This window comes from Chironomus tepperi, unplaced genomic scaffold, assembly GCF_022539635.2.
Source record: "Chironomus tepperi strain 1889 unplaced genomic scaffold, CSIRO-AGI_Ctep_v1 contig_85, whole genome shotgun sequence".
Lineage (NCBI taxonomy): Eukaryota > Metazoa > Arthropoda > Insecta > Diptera > Chironomidae > Chironomus > Chironomus tepperi.
This window is the reverse complement of record NW_027226207.1, coordinates 5,368,590-5,393,867: the sequence shown is the minus strand read 5'-3', so window position 1 is coordinate 5,393,867 and position 25,278 is coordinate 5,368,590. Positions and strand designations below refer to the sequence as shown.

General features: G+C 32.4%; 3 protein-coding genes across 4 annotated transcripts; 1 reads left to right on the top strand and 2 right to left on the bottom strand.

Moving 5' to 3' along the window:
- Positions 1-105: 105 nt before the first annotated feature.
- LOC139085952 (uncharacterized) lies at positions 106-20,240 on the bottom strand. 2 transcript variants are annotated; one of them, XM_070634188.1, is made up of 3 exons: positions 20,023-20,240; positions 14,505-14,764; positions 106-2,907 (listed from the first exon to the last, which is right to left on the bottom strand). In XM_070634188.1, the coding sequence occupies exons 2-3, from the start codon at positions 14,750-14,752 to the stop codon at positions 348-350; spliced, it is 2,808 nt and encodes a 935-aa protein (XP_070490289.1). In that variant the 5' UTR covers positions 14,753-14,764; positions 20,023-20,240; the 3' UTR covers positions 106-347. The 2 variants fall into 2 exon arrangements, with proteins under 2 accessions (XP_070490289.1, XP_070490290.1); XM_070634189.1 differs by lacking the exons at positions 14,505-14,764; positions 20,023-20,240 and adding an exon at positions 3,000-3,185 and having other exon boundaries at positions 108-2,907.
- LOC139085973 (mitochondrial thiamine pyrophosphate carrier-like) lies at positions 3,850-7,428 on the top strand. Its single transcript, XM_070634217.1, has 5 exons — positions 3,850-4,208; positions 5,105-5,386; positions 5,493-6,058; positions 6,130-6,332; positions 7,207-7,428. The coding sequence occupies exons 2-5, from the start codon at positions 5,333-5,335 to the stop codon at positions 7,314-7,316; spliced, it is 933 nt and encodes a 310-aa protein (XP_070490318.1). The 5' UTR covers positions 3,850-4,208; positions 5,105-5,332; the 3' UTR covers positions 7,317-7,428.
- Positions 20,241-22,807: 2,567 nt separating the features above from the next.
- Positions 22,808-25,171, bottom strand: LOC139085962 (Golgi resident protein GCP60). The gene is made up of 3 exons (XM_070634202.1): positions 24,987-25,171; positions 24,816-24,926; positions 22,808-24,755 (listed from the first exon to the last, which is right to left on the bottom strand). Exons 1-3 carry the CDS (start codon positions 25,090-25,092, stop codon positions 23,641-23,643), a joined length of 1,332 nt encoding a protein of 443 aa, XP_070490303.1. The 5' UTR covers positions 25,093-25,171; the 3' UTR covers positions 22,808-23,640.
- Positions 25,172-25,278: the final 107 nt, after the last annotated feature.

The following is a 25,278-nucleotide window of genomic DNA, read 5'->3' as shown; positions in this document are numbered from 1 at the left end:
TTTTTTTATAAAAAATTACCATTAATTTATACCAAATACAATAAAAAAAGTAATGTGAAATGGAAATGGATTCACAGTGTTATGAGAGAAAATTCAATCAAAATTTTAAGAATCTTGTTTCATTTTATTTTTAGTTTCATATCCTCTAGTCACATTAAATCACTTGATAATTATCGATTCTATTCTATTAAATTGGGAATGTATTAAAATTAAAGGATATCCTTGAGATAAAATAATGATATCGAAAATTTTCACTAAATATTCTGCCTGAATAAATGATGAAAATTTATTGTTCCTCATATGTCATCGTCAAGAATGTTGGATAAATATTTCGTTGTGCTTAACGTTTAAAGATTTGAAAACCTTTTGCGCTGTAGCTTACTCGATTTTCTACTCATATCTGTAGAATTTGTTGAATTCATGTATGGATTGAATAATGGAGATGCTTGAACACGTGCTTCAACACCTCTTAAGTACTCTTGGAATGCAACGGTGGCATTTTGTAAGAAATTCAGACCCAATCGCAATTTCAATTCAATTATTCGACGGAATAAATTGAAAATGTTATTTTGTCCCGGACTGATATCATAAGTAGGTGTTGATGTCGAAAATGTCGTTTCTTCTGCTTTATCAGCTTCAACCGTGGTTTCATTTTCTAATTCATGGGTGGCAGTTTCGTGTAAATTATTTGATAATGTTGTCGTTACGATTTCTGTTTCTGTTTCTGCTTCTGTATCACGCTTAGGCTTGTCGACACGTTCATCATCGTCAATTTCATTGTTGTCTAAACTCTTAGCTGCAGGCTTCTTTGACGCTTCACGCTTTCTACGGCGACGGGGTCCATGCTCAGGAACACTGCCTGCAGCATTTTCCTCAAAATTATCAGCAATTACCGAACCGACAACAAATTTCTTTTGATTTTGACTTAATATAGCATTTGCGATTGAATTTTGATATTCCTCGTCAAGATTTGGCATTTTTAGTGCTTCCGGTGTTGGTAAAGGGGAATCGTCATCTTGTTCATGTTCATTTTCATGATTATTCTCATTTTTGTGATTTGTTGGAACCGATTGTGCATTAATTATTGTGACTTTCTCAGATCTTTCCGATTCCATTGGCTGGACATATTGAGGTTGTGGTTTTGATTCAATTTCCTGCATTTTTTGCTGATCGATGGTTATTTGTGAGGCTGATGATGGCTCGTCATCATGTTGTGGAAAGTAACTTTGTGCGATTTCATCGTAATCCATGCTGTATGGTGAAGATGATGGCTCACTTGTTGTCATGTCTACTGCGTCAATATTGAATTTTTGAGCATTTTCAGCTGCTTGAATTGCCTGTGGACCATAATTGCTTGACTTTGGTTGAACTTGTTGCGGATAATATTGATTTTTCGGGTATGAATTATAGTACGGATCAGCTGCTCGGTATCTTAAATATTGTTGCTGATTTTGCTGCAACGCTTGAGCCTGTGGTTGTTGCTGAATTTGTTGTTGAGCTATTTGTTGCTGATATTGTTGTTGCTTAAGCTGTTGCTGAGCTACTTGTGGTGCAATTCCATATTTATTTACTTGTTGAGGTGGTTCTCTATATTGTGGTCCGGGATAATTTGGATATTGTTGATTTTTGACATGATAAGAATTGACACGAATGTTATTTCTATATGGTGAATTTTCAGGCATACCAGCAATAACTTTACCAAACATTTCGCCTTCATCTTGCATATTTCCAAAGTCATCTGACCTATCCAACATACCAACATCATCACGTCTACTTGCAATATCATATGATCGTCTCAATGCAGTTAACGGTCCACCAAGGAAGTAAGTAGCAAGACCGGCAGTTACAACTAATCCAACAAGACCTACACCAACAGTTGGCATGACTTCTCTAGCAAGATAATTATATATTTGTGTAGTGATTGGCTTTTCTGGTTTCTTGTTATTCGATACTTTTGTCATTGCTGTCTTTTTGTCCGACTTCTTCTTGATCTTTGTTGTGCTATTTGTAGCTGCACCTAAGGCGGTTGTAATCTTCTTCTTCTTATTCTTTGATGATGGAGTTGTCTTTGCTGCAGCTTTCTTTGACGGGGAAGACTTTGCAGGTGATCGATCATTTGGCAAATTGAATTCATCATCCTTAGCTTCCATAATGAGATAAGTTGATGTCTCAATAATTTCTGGTTCATCCTTTTCGTCATCAATTACCACCGGTTCGTCAAAAATTACGACTTCTTCTTTTTTAACTTCCTTTTTCTTCGGTGCAGGTGTTGTTGATTCAACGGTCGTTGTTGCAACTGTAGTGGTAGTCTTTGTTTGTGTTGTTTTTGGACGCTGCGTAGTAAATTTCTTTGATTTTGTTGTTGTTGGAACTTTCTTTGTTGTTGAAATTGTTGTTGATGGCTGTGGCTCTTCTGTAACAATTTTCGGCTCATTATTCGGTGTTGCCTTGACTCGTGTAGCTAATTTGTTGTTATTGTACTTGGCTGTTGTTTTGGTTACTTTTGGACTCTGTGTAACGGTTGTACGCTTCTTAGTAGTTTGTGTAGCATTTGTACTACTAATGTTACTCTTTACTACAGGCTTCTTATTTTCATTATCAACACGATAAGCTGGCTTATTTACTTCCGGGCGACTTGTTGTTGTTGGGTTATTGCTACCACTTAATAAAATCCATGTGCTAATGCCTTCTTTTGGTGTCGATGATTCCATTGAAATCTTCTTCTTTGCCTTCGTCACAAGTTCTTTTTCTCTTGCTAATTCCTTCTCATAATCTTCTAAGGACAATGGTACGGCAACTCCATGATGGAATGATTCTTTTAATGTTAATTCGCCTGACGTTAATTGAATTTTAGTATCAGCTTTTAACTCACGATTTTCGTCAGCAGGCTTTTCATCAACCTCATATCTATAGTTATAAAAAAATAAATAAAATTGTATAAACAGCCATGATTTTTTGTAAAGGCGACAGAAAAAGTTGTAAACAATATTGAATAATACTTTTTTTGCTATGTTAGTTCCCCAAATTCTGTGCTTTTGCACAATTTCTTAGTAAACAAGACACAAATTTTATTAATAGATTTTAAGGCATTCTTACAAGCTTTAAAAGTACGAACACACAGGAGATATGAAAAGAGTAAGTGACCTAGCACAACATCTCATAATAATATACAATAATAATGAAATTTCCTTGAGAAATTAGTCATAGAACAAAATATTGTTTTTATATTGACAAAGTTCAACGACTTAGTAAGTTTCATAACAAGTCTACATGTTATTTAAATGCAATCTCAAAAAACCTCTAAATTATAAAGCTTTTTACAACCCATACGATCGCATCAAATTAACGAATATAAGATAAAAACATAGCGAGGAATTTTCCGTAAACATTGCAGCTTGAAAAAAAAATCCAAACACGCAGATATGAAATAGTCACGTAAACACGCTTCTGCGAGTGTTTCTCTTGCCTATCCTCTCACACTTCTGTTTTACTCTCTTTAATGACCTTATTATGTTTTGAGTCTCGATATTGTGTATTTTGTCATTAAAATCTTTACGCATAGAGTAAATGGATCTAGAATGATTCTGATGACATTTCAAGGTTAGGGGAATTTAGGGTGGGGTAGGTAATGCCTACTTAAAGTAACGGTAAAATTCAAAATTCCACGAATATCAAGTTGAAGTAAACAAAGTCATTAAAAAAAGAGAATGTAAAAGACACGATTAAGTTACTGCGCAAAACACGAAATGAGGCGCTCTAGAAAATCTATGCGATCCGTTATATCGAAGTTAAAAATCAAAACAAGCGCGGTGAGAGAAAATAGTCTATTATTAAAAATATATATATACATTTCAGTCGATTTTTCTACGTGACTCAGTACAGACATATAAAAATTGAGTGCAAGATAAAAATAAAAATTTTCAAAGAGAATTGAAAGAAAAAACATAAAAAAAGAAAACAAGTGAAAAGCCTTAAAAACTTTTCTGGTCAAGAACCTGAAAATCGATCAATTATTATTAGTGTAGTCTTTTATCAGATTCCGATACTGTTAAATGTGTGAAATGAAACATAATTCACACATTAATCATTTACGATCACAACTTGATTTTCGAAGCTTCTCCGTCTCATTATTTGAGGATTTTTACATTATTAATAGTGAAAATTTAAATTATCTAGACATAGTCAAGCGAATTTAAAGTTTTCCAAAGGTAAATTGATCAGTTTTTATCAATTGCGTAATATTTACAAGTTTTAAAATAAATAAGCAAGAAGAACAAAAATGCTTGAAATATTTTGTAAAGAGGCAGAATAACATTGGCTTATTTGTATTAGTAATTGTGAATGAGGTTTTATTATTATTATTTCTCTTCTTCCTCCTATGTCTTCTTCGTGTTTTTTTCATGTGTATATATCCATTTTTTGCACATATTGTATGGAAACCGAGAAGATTCAGCAAGTTTTGCTTATTTTTTTATAAATAAAGTGAAAAAATCTTGAATTTCTCATGTCTCAACGCACTGTCCGATAAATTTTACATCGTAATACTCCCGAGCAGTATATGATGTGATGAATTTCATTATTTTCTACCGGTTGAGGAGTGTCACTGTAACATTTGGGCAGTGCTACTTAAAATATGTCTCTTATTGTGTTCTTCTAAGCTTCTAGTATGTCATGAAATGCAATATGACACTCAAATCTATTCTAATTAGACAATTTCGAATGCCGCAATCTAGTAACCTTGAAAAAGTCTACATTAGGTTATTGGGTAACCTCATAATCCAGTAGGTAACCCTTACAATCCCTTAGGTAACCCTAATAACCCCGCATGAAACTCCTAAATCTAGGTAACCTCCAGGTAGTGGTCACATAGACACATAGACCTTCACTTAGCGCCTCTCTAGTCTCCCAACCTACACTGCTCGGTACATTGTTACGAAAACTGTGAGAAGATAAGACAAGCAACAGCATTATGAAGGGAAAGGAGAAAATATTTCACAAAATGTTTATTTTCGTCGAACTGCCGGTCTCTAATAATAACCTAACCATCACTCTTCGTTTTGCCTCTATATGTCACATTATTTATCACGTCTTATTCTTTTTGTAGTTAAAAGAGCAAGTAAACGTTGCACCTACGCACGTTTTCAATTTTATTATTAGTCGACCAAAAATCGACAACCAAAGTCAAAAATCGAAGTGATAAAATTTATTCACCACCCCCCTACCCAAAACATAATAGTCAACTCAGGACATCATTACTTGTACTTTAAACAGTAATTGAGCAACACACGATTAATAGAAAGTTAAGACATATAATTTTTTTTTTTCGTGAATTATGGAACGTCAAGAGCAAAAATTAACTTGGCTCAGCAATCTAAAAGCACCAATGGTAATAATCGATATAGATTAGCTGTCGATAAACATTTACTTATCGTATTTACACCTTTTTTTCTTCTCCTTTCCAATTTTTATATTTTTGATACGTCTTAAATCAGGCTGGTGCTTTTAGTGGTTGTGTGACTCGAGCCATTACTCAACCTTTGGATTGTTCCAAAGTAAGATTACAATTGCAAGTTGAACCTGTTGCCAATGTTGTTGGCGCTAAATATTCTGGCACAATACAGACATTACTTGCAATATTTCGGGATGAAGGAGTTTGTGGATTATGGAAAGGTCATATTCCAGCACAATTACTCAGTGTCTTTTATGGACTTGGTCAGTTTGCTGCATATGATCAATTGAACACATATGGTCGTCATATTAAGTTACTTAATGAACATTCTGATACACGTCATTTTATTTGTGGCGGTATCGCTGGAGCCGTTGGAAATACTGTCTCAACACCATTTGATGTAATCAGAACAAGAATTATTGCACAAGATCATGGACGTGGATATACGTCAATGCGTGAAGGATTAAGATTAATATTTGTCAATGAAGGTGTTCGTGGATTATTTAGAGGTTTAGGACCCTCCGTCTTACAAGTTGCACCATTAACAGCTATACAGTTTTGGGCATACAATGTAGTCATTGAGACGGTTTTAGATTACACGAAATCTGAGTAAGTTTATCATTATCATTACTTTGTGTTTCATTATCATTAACATTATCATTTAATTATTGCTGTTCCAGTCGAGCGACACCCCACTTAATATTGTTTGCTGGCGCTATTGGTGGTATTGTATCAAAGACAGCTGTTTATCCACTTGATCTGTGCAAGAAGCGATTACAAATTCAAAAATTCCAAAATTCCCGCACAACATATGGTGAACATTTCATTTGTAAGGGTCTTTGTGACTGTTTGGCTAGAACCATCAGTAGAGAAGGTTATAGAGGTAATGTATCAATGTCTTTTGTCACGTACTGTTAATATGCAATTCTTTTTTGCGCATTTTACCCTCAAGTTGATATACGTGATTATGTATTCGTTTTTGACGCGCTAACTATTTAGTTCATCTTTAATCAGGGTTGTTATCAAAGTGACTTTTCACGTCCGATAAAAGACATTTTGTCATTCATATTGGAAATTGACTGGATTTTATCTATACTTGATCTTTGTTTGTGACATTATTTCCAATGTCAACTCTCAGATATGAATCTTTTTTTATTGACTTTTTTTTGATTGATATTGAATATTTACACTTACTTTGTGCAATATTTAAGACTTATCGTTGTTTACTTTCAATTCTATTTTTGTAATTCTAAATGCTAATAAGTAGTCTTTCGACAGACATCCCATTGAAATGTTGTGCTGTTGGGGGTTAATTGAATGTGATGACCTTAATGCGATGGCTTAGCCAAGGGTTGGAGGTTATTGGGGACATGGGCTAATGGATACTGGATTCTTTGGATTCTTAGGATATTTTAGATTGCAAAGCTCTTAATACATTTTTTTGGAATGTCTAATAACTTCTGCAATGCCTTCTTAACAGCATATCATCATAGATCATCAATCCCATCCATTGAAATGCCAAAAAAGCTCTAATTATAAGAGCAACACATGCGTAAAACCAAAAATAATAGAATCTACGTGTGTAGTCAAGAAAACCGTTAAATTACTCCGATTCAACAATTTTCAGGCAGAAGAAACGTGAAAACTGTATTTTGTTGATCAACTGAGAATGAAAATGCGCTACGAAAAGAGAATCATGCGAGATGATTCATTTGTTTACAGTCAGACTAAATCTTATCTTTACTTTTTCATTCTAGGCTTGTTCAAGGGACTCTTGCCATCAGTCATAAAGTCCGGTATTGCGACGGCTCTTCACTTTTTCATGTACGAAGAACTTCTAAGTATTCTGGTTCGTGTTCAAATTTAAAGAAACAAAAAACTGAAACCATTATCGAATATATTTGACATACACTTATGCATACACACAGTATCGATATCATCTTTCACAATAGAAATAACAAATAATAAGTAGCTCCGTACAGAGAGAATTAAAAAAGTATACAACATTTTTGAATTAACAATTATCATAAGGAACAAGCGAAAAAAAAAATAATATTTAATTGATAAGGAACTTTAGTGTGTGACATTTTATTATGAAATGTACTGACTAGCTTGTTTATTTTGAATTTTTGTATGCTTTTTGAAGCATTTTATCATTTAAATGCTGCATGATTATTTAAAATTATGACTCTTTTCTTCTTATATTCAACAATGAAAATATTGATAAAAATACAATTCTGACTAAGCATGGATGCATAGTACTCTTGGATATGAGGAAGTTTTAATTTGTAGATCAGGGAGTGCCAATTGAAGAGAAAGTTTCTTTTTTTCTTGCTTAATCCTGTTTACGATGCTGGATTTAAATACAATGAAAGACATATTAAATGAAAATTGCGAGAATTGTTAAGGTACATGACTTGTATGTAGGCTGATCTGGATTTAATTGGAATTTTTTGCTGTTTGCAGCAATTCAGACCTTTCTGTGTCTTAAAAATTAAGTAAATTAGGTAAAAAATTAAGAATAGCTTCTAAATCACCAAAATGCACAGCCTACCCAGTCACATGTCAAGTGATTCAGATTGTCCTTAGAATTTGCTGATTTTGTCAATAAACAGCAATTTTTGGTCATCATAATATGACATACTTTAAATTCGATAACTATGAATCATCAAAAAAACATCGAAAATATTCCAGTGCATTGATATTTGAGCTTAAAAGACTCAAATTAGTGACAAATCGATCAATTTTCATGTCAATTAAATTACACGCGATATTTCAATCTGGAATTGAATAAGATGAATCCATTGGCACAACCTGACTCTCTTTGCAATATTTTCGATCTCATGATAAAAAATTTCTAAAAAAAATTGTGAAAGAATTACTTCTGTTACATGATTATTAAAATGCGTGTGTTATTTAATTTATTTCATTGGATTAAAATTAAATAATATTTTAGTTTTTAATTCCTACCTCGACCTTATTTATTACAAAATACCAGTCAAATATCATCAAAATTATTATTTCGACTTGCTCTTGACTGACTTTCTGAACCTTTATAGTCACTCTTAAATCAAAAATATCATCAACAACAGTGAGTGAATAAAAAAATTTATCATATTCGAAAATAGTCCTTAAATAAGTTGTGATATATGTTTAAAAAATATATATGAAGAAGATTATTGTTCTTTACTCATTAAACTGTCAAATAAAGCAGTTCCCCAAAGTGGGAAACAATAATAATAATAAATAAACAAAAAATAATAATGTGAAGAAGAAAATTGGATACAAAACAAAATAAATGGCAATACATACATTGAGGGTATAAAAAAAGAATTTTGAAGAGGAACATGAAGAGAGCATGTGAAATTTGGCGACTGAAAAACTATTTTGAACTTTTTGAAATAGAACTTTTTGAATGTGGATTACGGTTAAAAGCTGATTGACATAGATAAGAATGGATATTAGATGAAGATAATGAGATTTGTGGTGGATTTCTTGGGTGGTACTTGGAGCACTTAGTGCTGGATTGGAATCAATCAGGACTGATTAAGATCTATACCTGTGCTCTTAAGATCTATAGCTGTACTCTTAAGATTTACAGTTGTAGTTTTAAGAGTCTACAGCCAAGCAGCGCAATGAAGTTGTCAGGGCGCCGCTTAGTCACCGCGATGACGCCAAGACATAAAGCTGTCCTGATAGCACTATTTGCCTTTCGGATACAGATCTTTACTGAATATTTGCACAATACACCTAAGATCTGTACCTATTATGTGTAGATTCTAGTTATACAATCCAGATTCATTCTATGTGCACCTAAGACAAACCAGTTGGATAACCTAGGTACATCTCATAACCTAGGCACATCTAAACTCACGTAGACACTGAGTACACCCAAGAAACCCACCATCAGATCGAAGATAGAGTTTAAGCTGATAAATAAGATTATATGTGTATCTTCGACTTGATATAATAATCGATTTTTACTACAAAAGATTAATTAATGTTTTTTCGACAAATGGACGTAATTAAGCGAGTAAATTTCAATTAGATAATAATTAGACAAAATTAATTAAATCCGCGTTTGTTATTCAGACGTACGTAAGCCTAGATATTTAAACAATTTTGTTTTGCACAAAAGTAAAGAATGTTTAATCTAGGTCGGTGCGTTGTCCGAGTAGCAAATTCGCATGTCAGCAAAATTTTCCAAAAATAAATAAATTAAGTTGGATCTTTTTTAAATGGCGCATCTTGGGATTAGTAAATTAATCGATTTAATAATGGAGTTAGCGTGTTAATTATGATTTTTCTTATTAGTTGGTGCCAATAACTTGATTATTGGTTAGTTATAGTATTCACATTACCAGATCTATTGCTAATTGCAAGATATTTTTAGTTACCTTACGTGTGTTTTTATTAAAATTATTTATGAAATTAGGATATTAAGTTGAATATTAGACTGGAGATAATAAGAACTTCTTGAGGGCAATTCTATGGATTTAGGGATTGATACTCAATCAGAGTTGCAAATTAGGCAACTGTGACATACAAAAACCATACAAATTCGAAATTGTACGGTTTTGTCTGTCACAGGAGCATGTTTTGCTATTCTGTACTCAATTAATCTTCCAGCATTCGAGAACTGAGTGTTGAAATCCGTCATCACGGTTCCATGAGGGCAACTTCGTGTTTTACCGGTTAAACGGAGAAGCAACAATGCCTTAGTGAACACTGTGATGTTCGGGCAACATTTCAAATCTCGGGATTCAGCTTATTGTCTCTTACCCTACAATGAGAGGCTGTGAGCCGCGTTTCCATTTCATACGATTCAAAAAAGGACATGGGAAAATATTTCCCATGCCGAGTCTCGAACCCATGATCACTAGATCGGTGTTGCAGTAATAATTAGGTACCTAAGTACTAAATTATACCGCCACCGAGCCACTTTAACTCAAATAGTCTAATGTTCAACCTTAAATAACGCACAATTGGCTATCGAGATTTCTATAATTATGAAATAACTTCCAGTGATTTAAAACTTCGTACCAATGTAACTAAATATTACATTAATTACTTGAATTATCACCAAAAAATCAAAAAGTATGCGATATTAATTTACCCCAAAAGAGACTAGCCAGACGAGATCAAAGTGCAAACCTATATCCCCGATCGGTACATATTGAAATGCTTCCATTACGGCGACGAAGCATACTTAGAACAAAGTGGTAACTACTTGGCGAAAACAACCAAATTTGCCAAGTGATTCTAAGTATACTGCCACATCGTCGCCTTAATGGCAACAGCTCAATATGTGCCGATCGGGATAATATCTCACTTTTTGGGTAAATCTAAGCCTTTCTATAAGCGTAGTGAATATTTCGCGATTTAAAAGAATAAAGGAATTTAAATAAGTCGATAAGATATGCTTAAATTATTTCGGCTATAGATGATAGGAATAAGCTAAAATCTTTTTATACTTAACAAAATAATGAAAAAAATTTAAAAAGTAAGTCCCCAGTTCACAACCAATAATAATAAAATTTATCATCAAAAAAATGCAATTTTCTTCTTTTAAAGATGTATGCTAAGCTAAGAAACTTATTATTATATATTATATCCAAAACTCTTTTCATTTTCAAAAGCAGTTTAAAGAATAATAATAATAATATTAATAATAATAAAAAAGATAAAAAAAAGCTGAATGAAGCCATGTTTATTGAATACCAATGCATTAATTAATTCTGTTAACTGTTAATATACATTTACACTCATCCACACACAGGTATTAGTCACATTTAAATATTATTTATTGCTATGCTTTTATTTCATTCTACAAACTAATGGAAAGAATCAACAATAACAACAATGAGAGAAAAAAAAGCTTTTTACATCTACAGATTAATTAATTCTAGTTGAAGCATCGACAGAGTATTTTTTTCCAATTAAATTAAATTTTTTGGGGTCATTCGTAAATGATGTTCATTGTGAGTTTGTATGATTATACCTTTCTATGCGTAAGTACCTGCCTAGGTATGCCTATGTAAAGACGAAACCTTTTGTCTATGTAAAGGTAAGTATTGCCTAGGATAACTCAAAAGCAACCATGCTACATCCAGACACTTATCTGACAACTCTGCTCATTAACCATCATTGACCCACCGCTTGGAACAAAGCTAGAGCTCCCAAAAAGAATCATCGTCTTGCACATTCCTTAGGAACATGCATAGGAATACATTATGGATCATCTAAGTCTACATTACCGATCTAAGCCTACTCAGCGAACCTATCAAAAATCATGGAGGGTCAGCTAAGATACTAAGCATTACAAATCCATGTAAATACCCAAAATACACCTCCACAAAATGCATTTTTTGATATGACATTCAAGTACCAATTCTAGGTCACGATTCAAGTTTACGGAATATTATGGTATGTTAATTGTTTTCGTGATGTATTGGAGTCATGATGTCTTCATAAAATGCATTTTTGTGTCGATTCTTTTAACGGACATACACAGGCAATGAGCATACACAGGCAATGAGCATGTTTTTGAGTATACTCAATTGATAGAATTAAGAATGCTCAAATTTTGAAGCATAGCTCTTGTCTGTTCAGGTTATTTGGTTTTACATGAAAATTAGAGCTCCATATCGTCAGATCTGCACATATGAACCTCCCGTTGGACAAAAATACGTTAGAACTAAACAGAATTGCAAAACAGGCACCTGTCACAGGTAAAAACCGTACAATTTCTTAATAATGTGTATGGTTTTTCTTACAAAAGCTGCCTGTTTTGCAACTCTGGAACTAAGCGATATCATCTGGACATAGACAAGACTTACCATCCTGTTTACCATTAGCCAGTTATGATGTATTTTTGTCTACTCAGCTCTGGATACTAGCTTTAAATACTTGAAGTAGCCATACACTATAATAAATGTAATCCAATTCTCCATGTCTACCCCAACCTCAACCACCACAATAAACAATGAACGTCATTAACAAACAACTCCAAAATAAAATAGCAACATTTCATCAACCAACAACATCAGACACAATAAATTGGAATTGATGGCACTTGAATGCTTTGTTCACGATTTATTAGTACCTATCTACTTTCGGGCAGTCACATTTACACATACACTTGATGAAATCAAGAATTATGGAAGTAGATGGAAGAAAACAAAAAGAACGGAAGTTTTAATTTCTTTAGAGCAGCTTATACTTGAATGGATTATGTTTACGGGTTTTGTGCTTATACATTGATTTTCTCTTGTATGGTCCACCTTCATGAGATGTCGGGAAGTAACTATCAACAGGTGGTTCTCCATAAGATTGTTTGCCTGTACTTGAATGCCATGGAGGTGCATATTCATGGACTGGAGCTTCATGTTCCATTGGAGCTTCATGCATCATCGGTGGATGATGATGTTGCTTATGTGGTGCTTTATGATGATGTGAATAATGAGAATATACGAGCTTATGAACTGCTGGAATTTGCTTATGAACATGCTCAATTTTTATTGGAATCGCGTCATGATTAATCTTGTTCTTAATTATAATCTCATGAGGCTTATGATGCTCTCCGCCGCCACCACCACCACCATGATGATGATGAATTTGGGAATGATGATGATGATGTCCATGTCCGCCACCATGTTCATGTTCATGTTCATGCTTTTCTTTATGTAATACTTTATACATTACAAAGCACATCCCGCCAAGTGTAATTGCAGCAACAGGTGAGAGTAGCATTCCCCATACACCAAAATTCAATGGATTAAAGACTGCCATCATTGTGAGAGCTGACCATGCCACAGATCCAAAATCTGTGCCTTCTTCTTCAACTACTCCTTGCTTCTTCTTACTCTTCTTCTTTTTAACTCCACTGTGTCCAATTTTTGTGGTTCCAGTTGTAATTGCAGTTGGAGAGCCAACCAGTGGAGCTTCTATAACATCAGGTTCTGTCTCAATTTGATGACTCAAATTTTCATAAAGTTCTTCTTCATCTGGAATCTCTTCATATTTATCATTACCTGGAACTTCATAGTCAGCTGTTGAATGCTGTTGATTTTCAATCTTATTGTCAATAAATATATTAAGTCCTTTACATTGCTCCATACTGTCTATATTTGGACTATATTTATTATTTCCTAATTTAATTCTGACATTCTTGCAGTAATCTTTCAATGATTCATAGCTGTTAGGTCTGTTAAGCAACAAAAGATCATTAATTGCTGGCTTTTTAATTGGAGCTACAGGTTTGATTGAAGGAATTGGCCTGATTGTAGACATATGCTGTTGTTGATGAAGCAATTGCTGCCCTACAATTGTCGGTAAATTATCAAAGCTTGTAACTGATGGTAGAAATGGCTGTGGACGTGGCAATTCCTGTGTCTGATATTTCTGCTGTTGCTTATAAGCACTTTGAACTATTTGATTCTTTAATTCATTAAGTTGTGCTTGTTGTGCTGGAATAATGGGCTTTGACTCATGTCCATAACTAAACACATCATTTGGATTATCAGACCATTTGGATATGATTTTATGTATAACAGGCTTCTTTCGTGTCGTCGTCAATGGTTGCGGACTGGTTTCCTCTAGATTATAGTTAGACCAACCACCAATTTGTGGATTATCACCTAATTGAACAAATGCTCGTTTTGTGGTTGATAGTTGTGATATTTCTGTAAAATGTGGATATGACGCGTCCGCATCAACAAAAACGAGCGGTTTTGACGAAGAATTTGATGTTGTTGGCGATGAAATTGTTGGAATTGGAATCGATTGCTTCTTATTAGATGTTATATTTTTAACAAAATCATTAAGTACTAGATGGTTAATAAAACTAGAACTACTATCACTACTTATATAATAATTAAGATTAATTTCATCATTATTTTTTGTAAGATTCTCATCTACTGTTATGTTAGGCATTTTATTGTTAATTTTATGACTGTTAAGGGTATGCTTTGTTATAAGTTTATCATAATTGTTAGCATATTTCATTTTAGCATTAGTATTTGGTTTAGTCTGCAAACTTTGACTTGCTAAATACCTGCTTGTTGTCGTGGGAACATGCGATGTTGCGATTGAATCGCTAACTGGAACTTTTTCTACAGTCTTTGTGATTCTCTTTGTTACAATTTCTATTGGTGAATCTGTTACAATTGTCGGTCGCTCTGTAAGGTTTGTTGTCTCTTTTAGAATCTTCAATGTCGATGTCTCTTGTGAATTGTCATCAGCAGGTCGCGCTGATATCCCAAGGATAAGAGCTAATGTGAGCAATAACAACATCCAGTTCATCTTTGCGAGACACTTAAAAATAGAACATAAAAGAATAGAATTATTATTATTATGTGAAGATATGAATGGAAAATAAGCGGTATAATTCTTATATCTAGTTCCTCCATAAATTATTCAATGCAGGCATAAATTATTATTAGCATAATGCAATAAAAGATCTCACACTTGAATGCATGAGGAGGCGTGAAGTAAAACAATGAACTTGATGGTTATTTTGATGATTTGATGATGCAACTTCTTTCACATCATAGCCGCTATCTTCGTGCCTTTATTCTCTAAAACCGTTTTATGATTGTTTCTCATCTCAATTAAACTTCTTTGTTTATTTCTTTTCTTTTAGCAAGTAAATTAAGTTTAATTTAGTTCAAATAAATAGTTACGTGAGCTGATTTAATCTATAGATTCTTCTTTATGGTGATTATACCTGTAACTCTGTTTACTACTTTAAAAGCTTATTTCTTTTTTAAGCATCTTGACGAAGAAGTTCGTGTTCTGAATTATTATTGAATTTGCTTTTGTTTTCTTTTTTTTTAAGTTCATTTCTTTGCAGCAGGCTTTGAAGTGATTTGGATTCAGAGTTGATGCTTACGTATTCCCTAATGGAATAGATTAGTACCAGTTAAATGCTAGTAAATGTATAGTTATTTCAAATGATTAATAGTCTACTTGGGATTGATTTTGTAACATATGTTCTTAATTTTCTTAAATTAGGTCAAGTTAAGGTAGTACAAATCGATATTCTCGGTATCTTAGGCATTAAGAGTACCAAAATCTTAGTATCAATTCAATTTTAAGATGATCATACAATTTTTGTTACTTTTTAATAAACATCCAGAATCGCTCTAGAAACTGCAAGACTATGTCTCTATTTGTGCATGTTAAGGCAAATATCTTGTGACACTTTCCTCATTTTAAAATCTCTCGAACAGTACAATGTAACTGAAAGACATACAAAGTAGCAAAAAGAAATGTAATTGCCTTGATGAAATCACCATTGGGTCAGCGTCATTTTTTGATTGGAAGCTTTAAAACAGAAGATAAGGAGTCTAAGTACTCGATTTCTATGTAAATCCTCAAAAGCTTCGTCACCGAATTAACAGTAAAATGCAAAGTTATCAGTTCGGCACCGAGGATGCCAAGTTCTGTGAAATTCAATCCTACATTAACTAGTAATACACAAACTTTCATTCTTGTTAGACTCAGACAGGAAGTGATAATGCCTATATTCAACTCTAGAGTATCAAATGTCTAAGAAACATACTAGAGAACTAAATATATCTAATCATAAGCAATAACAAATCAGATTAAATCAAATCCAGCGATGCACATCTCTAAACAACTCTGAACTTAATAGTGCTGATGTCTTGCTGCTTACTGATTTATTTAGAGGTCAAAGAAGTTACAACCGCTGTTGAATGGATAATTTGATTAGTGAATTATGGCTTGACTCCTTAAAATTCAGGAACAGTTTATGGTCATAATTCAATTTGTCGATTTATTGTTTTTAAATTGTAAGAATTTGTGGATATAAATAAGGCTATAGATTTTCAAGATTATGACAAATGAGAGAGAAATTCCAAAAGTGTTCAATATAGCCATAAAAAATATTTTACGTCACTGAATATAGAATACTTTACCGTTAGTCGGTAATCAGATTTGTAGCTATATCTTTCCTCTCCTTAACTTCTTTTAATATGCACAGAGATTTTATTTACGTTATGGAAATTCCACATAGAATTCAAGCTTGAGGAACTATTTAGGTTGATTCTCACTTATAACTTAATTAAAAATTCATTCTTGGTTCTGTCTTTCCATTTCAACAAAAGCAAATTTTTGAATTATTATGACTTATATGTAGTCACATAACCAAAGCCGGCTTGCTTTAACGACGCGCAAAAACTTGAATTCCAAATTAGAAAATCTTATTATTCTCATTGTTTTGTTCTTGCCATATCTATAGACAGACAAAGACAATCAAAAGTCATTGATGTTCGATGGAAATAAGATGAAAATTAATTCCTGACCATGTCGTTGTACCCGCCGTCGCACCTTAACAACTGCAGAATAATCATTTCTCATTGTCAGAATTAAAATTTTTCCCATAAAAAATGTTAATGACACTTAAAAGTCAATTAGAAGGAAGTTGAGAGTGAAAACTAGACAAGCACAGCCAGAAAGAGTTTCCAAAATTGATTATATCTTATTCACTGCACTATTTTTCGACATAATCACCTTCTTACATTATTCAGCTGATCGTAAAGAGTGAAACTTTTGTTTTTTAAAGTTCACTGTACCTCCGCATCATCAAAAATAGCGATAGAAGAAATGTAAATGATTTTTTTTTTATTTATATCGTCTTTAAGGCACAGTGAAACGAATATTGTCATTAAAATAATATCTGTGTCATAGAAACAAGCATTTCTCTCTTGCTTTACATCATGTTTTTGTTGTTTGTTGTGCTTTATTTTTGCAATACATTGATTCAGATCAGGTTTGTAGTCAGGAGGAGTAGAAATGTTGATGATTAGAATCTTACTGCGATTATTACTTGGAATATTAGAACTGGAATATCGAGACTTGTTTAATTGCTGTCCACACGTCGGACAATTCTAAGGCATTTTTAGAATCAAGCATTGGCTGGTTAACAAGACGCAATTGAATGTCAAGGTAATTGAGATGAGCTAGAACTTGATTTTTGTAGAAGCACCGAGTGGACTGGTTGATGGAAGGTAATGTTCAGTTGATGACTATTCTTAACGATTCTTAACGTATTTTTGTCCATTCGGGACAGATTCCTCTGTATTTCGTAAATTGGCAAGTGTAACCAGCTCAGGACGACAATCTTAGGACGAACATGAATCACAATTGATCTGAAACACAATCTTGCTCAGTCCACAGCATGCCATGTCTCTTATTTCTTGAACTGTACCATAGTGGACACAAGTAAGACTTAATTAGTTGATGGCTATTTAATGTCTAGTTCTAACCTATTTTGGTCAACTCTAGGAATCATTCTAAGCTTAGTAGGCTTAAGAATTGATAAAATCTTAAACATCCCAAAATTCTTCACAACCCCAACTACATCCCTGACTAAGCCACAAATAAAAGACTAAATTCTTTAAATAGACACTAGTCGTGTGGGCATACAAACGGAACATTGAATACATTCTATCAAGAAAAGTAAATTTCCCTCGATTTCTGACCGTATTCTAATTAAAGCACATTATCACTCATTTTATAGTGCCAAAAGAAGACGCAAATGATTCTTGTAATCACATAAAATTTATGTAGGAACTACTTGTAAGTGCACATTGTGTGTAAAAGAAAATAGTAAATAGAGAAATGACGGAAGACAATTGTCGTTCTTCATAATTTACAAGCATTAAATTTGTCTCTTGAAATAAGCAAGAAGTAGACGAGAAGAAATGTGTAAAAAAAATTTCCTTTTTTAACAAATCTCGGTCAATAATTAGCATAAGAGTGTTTAATTTTTTTAGTGCATATTTCTTCGGACAACGTGCTGAATACTGCGTTTTGTATTGACTGGATGTGTTAAAATAAAGAATCACGATTATTTATTCAATTACAGCATATGAATGGGGATTGAGTTGTGGTTATCGGTGTATGTTATAATGCTGTTATGCAAGATCGTGCTGGATAGACTTCTAATGTTGAATAATTGTAGTTTTTAATTTAGAATTTTCAATCAAAACAAATCAAAATGGTTTGAGTCTTTGATTAAAACTGTTATAAAATTTGAATCTCAAATGACCGTTTTATGAAATTTGAATTTTAAATGACCGTTAATTAATATTTTAATTTTTTTGAAAGTCATGAACCTCAATTAAGTGACAAACCGATGTTTATTTAAGACCCAAATTACACAAGGCTTTTTATTGGACTTATAAAAAAGAAAGCAAATATAGAATGTGGGAATGAGAACTTTGACTCTTATCCATAAATAAAATCATGATTTTTCATAAAGCCTAAAGCACTACATTTCCCCAAAAAAAGAGTTTAATTAAATTTCTCATAAATAATCAGCACTCACGATCATGCTGGGAAAGAATCTTCAAGAAGATCCAAATATGGGTCATAAAAATAAATCGATGAATGAATTGAATATGCATGGAAAGTTATAATTTATTGTGTATGGTCTATTATAGAATATCTAGCAAGTCAATTCACAGTAAAAAAGTTGTGAAAAAAACCGTAAAATTATTAAAGATTTTATTCATAAAGGTACGAACGGAAAGAATTTCGATCCTCACATTCTCATCATCAGATTCCTTTTCTTACATTCTTAGCGGTTTTTTTTTCTTCATTTCTCCAATAAATCTAGGTCAAGTTCATCAAGTCCACGGACATTTAAGAACAAGAAATGGAGAAGAATAATGGAGTAAACGTGTTGAGTCACTCAGTACACGGACAAACGAATTTGATGATTTACATTTTCCGGAAAGTGCTGTTTGGGAATTGTACGTCAATTTTGACAATTTTAAGGAGCTTTATTATTGACTAGTTACTGATTCTTGATTCAAAGGAGTAGATTGTTATTTAATTCTAAGCTAACGTTATCATTTGACTTAACTTACTGTCCTAACCTCAAAATTTGCTTTTAAATAGATTTAACATTTCATGGACAGTATTGCACTTGGTATTAGGAATTGACAAGCAGTAACCATCGATAGAACTAACTTTGATCAACCTATGGAAGATCATCGATCACAATCGATCTGTACAGCCAACAACTCAACTATCAAGTAAACAGAACTTCAGACACACAAAATCTACTTAAGGAACCACTCTAACTGCCGTACGTCACTTAAGCATGACTCCAACAGAAGAAAAATGTCTCATTTGGTTCATTGACTCTTGACTTAATTTTTCTTGGTCACACACTTGAGAATTTGTCTCTTTCGCATTTCTTGTTTCGTTATTTCCACAAAATAAAAATATCACAAAACTGAATAAACTGTTATGTCTTGGACATCATCTTCTGTTCAGTCATCAACTATAATCACCATAGAATCAGCGATGTAATAAGGGGTTTGAGGTTGAATTGATGAATTTTGGGTGGAAATGCCTAGAAATTTCGAGATTTATTGACAACTAGATCGGAAGTTCCCCTGACCACACCACTGGATAGAACATAAATTGTAAAAGAAATTCTCTCACATCCATACACAACAAGATCCGTTGGAATAGATATTTCACAAATTCAATATTGATTTAGTATCAAGTCAGTAGTCTTCATTCTTGATTCTTACCGTTATGCGTGTTTCTAGTTTTTCTTTTCGTTTCCAATTTTGGTTATCAGAACTGTTAATTAATTCTTTCTTTATTTGTTCTCTCTTTTTTCTGTAGCTTTTTTTTTCTTTAATTCTAGACCAAAAAAGAAGCTTTTACTTCTGTGATTAAACAATCTTTTATTATTTCACTTCTGTGCCTTTCTCTCTTTGTGTTTCTTGAGAGCACATCCGATGTCTTCAACTGTTGAAAATAAACTGACAGTAACACATTACCTGGTAACTTAAAAAAGACTTGCTTCGCTCAAGTTCTATTTTTCTGCTCTTTCTATCTTCATTTCTTTATTTTTCGAGGTGGGATGGGAGGAAAATTATCGGAATTAATGCATAGTGATGTGTTGAGCATAAAGGTTGATGCTTTAATGATTCTTGATTAAATTTGATTTGCTTAATTTGCTTTGAGATTCGTTAGGTATTTGAGATGTTGATTGTCTTTCAGGCTTTTTGGCAAGAGAAAAGCAACAATATTTAGTGACTTTTGAGGAAAGTTGTGATTGGATATTTAGAAAATAATGCATCAATCTCGTTAAAATGACTTTTGTTTACTTGGTCATATTAATTCAATTTTGCTTCTATTTTGTGTCAGATTTAGATCTCACTGATAATATTTCAATTGTGTTCTATCGCTGTGCTTAAGAATCGATTCCTTAATCTGTAGCTGATTAGCTCTGTCTTCTTTAATCTGTTGCTGAAAATTCCATATTGTCTAGGTTATGTTCAGAAAGATTTAAATAAAATTACGAAAATTGTGCTTTTTCTTTAATTTTTCATGTTTTCTAAATGTCAATGCTGTTTATCTAGGCTTACTTAGTACTTAGAACTGATTTTTTGTCTAATTTAAACACCGAAAACCCATTTTTTGAGAAAATTTAAAATTCCACAACTTTCAACTTCAGAATTTAATAAATAAACTTCAAAAACACTGAAAAACAGCCATCTTCTCACAATTATCCAAATTCTGTCTACATCTCAACAATATTTCTTTTCTGCTCATATACATACAGTGGAGTATGAAATGAAATGTTGAGCAAATGAACAAAAGAAGAAGTACAAAAGAAGAAATTTCTTCTTAAAATAATAAGAAAGAAAATTTTATATTAAGCTACATTTTAAGACATAACATAATATAAAATTTTCATTAAGAAGAGAATCTTCCAAAATAAAAACATACAGCATAAAAGAAAACACAACATTTCGGGCCGCGAAGAGATCTGAATACTTTAAATAACAATTTAATTAGAAACCACTTACTTTTGCGTCCCCGTAACCTGGACAACACAGCGGTGTGTGGATGTATACTTTTACTTAGTCATCATTGTAATTATTGGTAATTATCAATCCAACGGCTATTACTGTGCATTCTTTTTAAATTGTGAGAGAGCTTTTGTCTCATTTATGCTTGTTCTCGGCTATTTTTGGAGATAGAAAGTTGCTTTAAATTGTAGATTTTAGTGAATTTTTGACGCATTTTTTCAATTCTTATTTAAATTTTTTTGACAATTTTTAAGTTTCATATAAATTTTGTTGAAGATTTGTAAATTTTAACGAATTTTCAGAATTTGAATGTCGAGAATCATACAAATTATTTAATAAATTTGAGATCCATACAAATGTTATTTCATTCAAAATTTTGAAAAACGTTATAAAATTTCAAATATTTCATTTTAAAAGGAATTTAAAACCTTACAAATGTTTCTTTACAAGGATGTTTCAAAACTCTACAAATGTTTTTTGTTTGAAACAATTCAAATGTTTTCTTTTGGACTAAAATGTTTCAAAGATGTACAAATGTTTCTCAAATCAGTTCAACAGAAATTTTTGGATATTGTATTGTTTTCAAAGACGAATTTAGGAACTTTGAATGACATGAAGTTTTTCAGGATGCATTTAATTGAATTCGCGATAATTTTACTACAATCTTGACGAATAACATCAAAATCTTCTTAATAAAGTCAAAAATAGCCAAGAATTAAGCACATTATTCCATTTCCTGCACATTTCTAGATCATACTCCGACCGGCTACAACTATAATTAGTCAAATAGCCAAAACAATCACATAATGACTCAACGATAAGTAAAAGCCATCTCGAACTGTAAATTTCGTATATTTTTTGCCATCTAATGATGAATTAATAAGATGTTTTTGCGTGAAACGGACACACGCTCTCTAGGAAGAGGCATCAGCAAAATAATAAAAAAATTCCCGAATGTTTATCAAACTTTCTCTTTATGAAGAAGCACATGACTCATCATAATTAAAGAAAATTTATCGAAACAAATGATTTAAATGCTCTTCGCCATTACTTGTCGTTGTTGTCGTCATCGTCAAGCTCTATAACATCAATTAAGATAAAAAATTCAAATTAAAGAAATTAAATGCGTGACAAAAAATATAAAATCCCCTTGTTTGATATGTTAGTTTTCTACAAATCAGAAGCTGTAGCGGTAAATCCAATTTTTATTCTAGTGAATCAGAAAAACGTTTTTTTAAAACATGTTTCTTCTTTTTTCTATATAATAAGTGAAGTAATCTCATTATTTTTGCGAAAAAGAATATTAGAAATGCTTCAAAGTAGATCGACACAGACGGGCGTTAATGCTTCTGATGGATGTCGGAAGAATTTGAAATGAAAATGAAAACTTTTTCACATAAATTATTGAGCGGAAAATTTGAATAAGTTAAATTAACTACATTTGTCGCGAATAATTGATTCTGCTGCAAAATTATTCAAACAGTTACGCCACTTAACATTTTTCATATTCTTTTTTTATTTAGTTACATTAATATTCTTTTTATTTTTTTTGTTTCCATGAAAACATCAATTTTCCATAAAATTTCTTTTAAATAAATGAAGTTTTTTTGTTATTGGAATGTTCTCATCTTTCATGCATTCCAAAATCTTGTTTTTATCCAGAACAACACGACGTCAATCTCAATGAAAAAATTCGTTTATGTTCAACAGAAAAAAAATGTATTTTTTGCGCTAAGTAGACTTTAACATCTTTTTTTGTGTCTGTTAATAGAATTAGACTTTTTTTTTGTAGTAACATTGACTTGATTTAGGTGTGCGCTGCATCATCTATGCATGCGTTTTGAGGTCGCTCATAAGTGACATCTTAATAATTAGATTTGATGACAGATCATCCTTGTGTGTCATCAAATCTTTTTATAAAAACGATTTATAGACGCAGTCACTCATTGGCATATCATCCATTTATGGAATAAATATCTAATAATAATATTGAAGTGCAATTAAAGAATTACAAATTCAATTGATATTTAACGGAAAAAAATAATTTGAAAAATAACGATCTAAAATTATTTGAAAATTATGGTTCACTTTTTGAACTTAAAATTTCAAATATATTTTGTTCGTTATTTTTCAAATAATCTTTAACCGTTAAATTCAAATGAATTTGTTTTAACTAATCACGAGTAACTGCGTCTACCTCAGTTTTCACTGGAGTGTCATACACTATCAGACGTCATTTATGAACGACCCAATTAGGTATAATAGATATATTTTATATTGAATTTATATTTAAACCTATATTGTAATTAATGATCCGTCATGATTTTATCGTGTATAAAATATTCGATAATACACAGTTTTACTACGCCATAGACTGAAGGAATTGTCGAATTTAAGTAGATAAGTTCCTTCACCTGGATAATTGTGTGATCCACAATAAACATCAGTGTGACATTCGCGTCTATAAACTGGAACTATAATTGATAGTGGAGGACGATCAAGCATTGACGATGGTTTAAGTGGAATTTGGGTACCGCATTCTAAATCATCAGTACCACATGTTATCTCCTCATCTTCATCATTCTCACCTAATTCATTCTCGTCCAATTCATCATCAGTTTCACTTACATGTACAGTAACTTCCGTTGTTGTTGGTCGCTTCCATTCAAAATAGACACCAAATCCAATATCATAACTATCTGTTGCAAATTCCCAAAAGAGACTCGAACCTCCTTCTAACGTAGGTACTCTTATAGTTACTGTATCTCCATGTCCTACACGAATGACACCTTGGCCATTCTCTTTTGTCACATCTAATTTAAATTCTTTCAAATCACTTCGAGTCCACATATTTGCTGGCTGTACGACTGCAAACTCATCAGATTCATTATCTGACTCACAGCGATCTTTTTCTTCAACTAGACACGTTTCCTGTTCTTTACTGCATGATTCACTAAGTTTGGACTCTCCTAACGTTGCATCCAAGTCTAAATCAACATTTTGTAGTTGTGACTGTAATTGTTGTAAATACTGATGATAATGTTCAGTTTGTAGCTGCTTTATCAGAACAGCTTGTTGGTCGGGATTTCCAGGAAATTGTTTTTCGGCATATTCTTTAAATTGATAAAATGTTTGCTCATTTAGAGCATCCTGTAATTTTCGTCTTTGGATCTCTTCACGATGAATTTCATTCTCGAGCAGTCTTTGTTCTTCCTCACGTTTTTGTTGTGCTTCCATTAATTCCTTCTTCTTTGCATTCTCTACTTCCTCAATTCGCTTTTTTTCCTCACGATCTTGTTTAATTGCCTCGATATATGGCTTAAATGATGGACATAAGCGATCCAGTAAGTCAATGAATCCTTCCATTGATTGTAATTTAGTCATGTCACCAAGTAATGTCCATTGATTTCGTCTATCTCTTCCAATCACGTCAAATACGCCTATAAAATGGATCATTGCTTAATTATTTAAGAACATTAATTGGAGTTACCGAATTTTACCTAAAGGCTCCAATTTCTGTTGATTTATTGGTCCGTGACTGGCTTGCAGTGTTAATGCAACTAATTTTAAGTTATCCTCATAGCTTAAATGTACTGCCTTGCCACTCTTATCTAGATAATAAAGTTGCTTATCAAATTTTATGATTAATAATTTTTTCGATCAAATTTTACCTTTATAAAACTTTAATGATAATCGATAGATCTCGGATAATTGCATTCCCCATTTCATCTGATTTTCTTCTACCGCTTCTTTCGCTGTATGTGCTAAATTACTCATTTTAACTATATTTTTAATTAAATTTTCAATGAAAACTTTTTTACTAAAACAAAAGAGATTTTTATTCTTACAAATCAGCAATCTTTGCTTACTTTTGCAACAAGGGCTTATTGTTTACGTACTCAAGAAAGGAATAGGGACTTCAAAAAGTAATACAAGATTTTAAATATGACGCATTTGTTGATA

Excerpts from the sequence above, each read along its gene's own strand:
- LOC139085973 (XM_070634217.1), top strand. The coding sequence starts at position 5,333 with ATGGAACGTCAAGAGCAAAAATTAACTTGGCTCAGCAATCTAAAAGCA. Across the intron at positions 5,387-5,492 it reads GCAATCTAAAAGCACCAATG|GCTGGTGCTTTTAGTGGTTG; the intron begins GTAATAATCGAT and ends GTCTTAAATCAG. Across the intron at positions 6,059-6,129 it reads TTAGATTACACGAAATCTGA|TCGAGCGACACCCCACTTAA; the intron begins GTAAGTTTATCA and ends TTGCTGTTCCAG.
- LOC139085952 (XM_070634188.1), bottom strand. The coding sequence starts at position 14,752 with ATGAACTGGATGTTGTTATTGCTCACATTAGCTCTTATCCTTGGGATA. Across the intron at positions 2,908-14,504 it reads GTTCCCACGACAACAAGCAG|ATATGAGGTTGATGAAAAGC; the intron begins GTATTTAGCAAG and ends TTATAACTATAG.
- LOC139085962 (XM_070634202.1), bottom strand. The coding sequence starts at position 25,092 with ATGAGTAATTTAGCACATACAGCGAAAGAAGCGGTAGAAGAAAATCAG. Across the intron at positions 24,927-24,986 it reads ATCATTAAAGTTTTATAAAG|ATAAGAGTGGCAAGGCAGTA; the intron begins GTAAAATTTGAT and ends TTTATTATCTAG. Across the intron at positions 24,756-24,815 it reads ACAGAAATTGGAGCCTTTAG|GCGTATTTGACGTGATTGGA; the intron begins GTAAAATTCGGT and ends TCCATTTTATAG.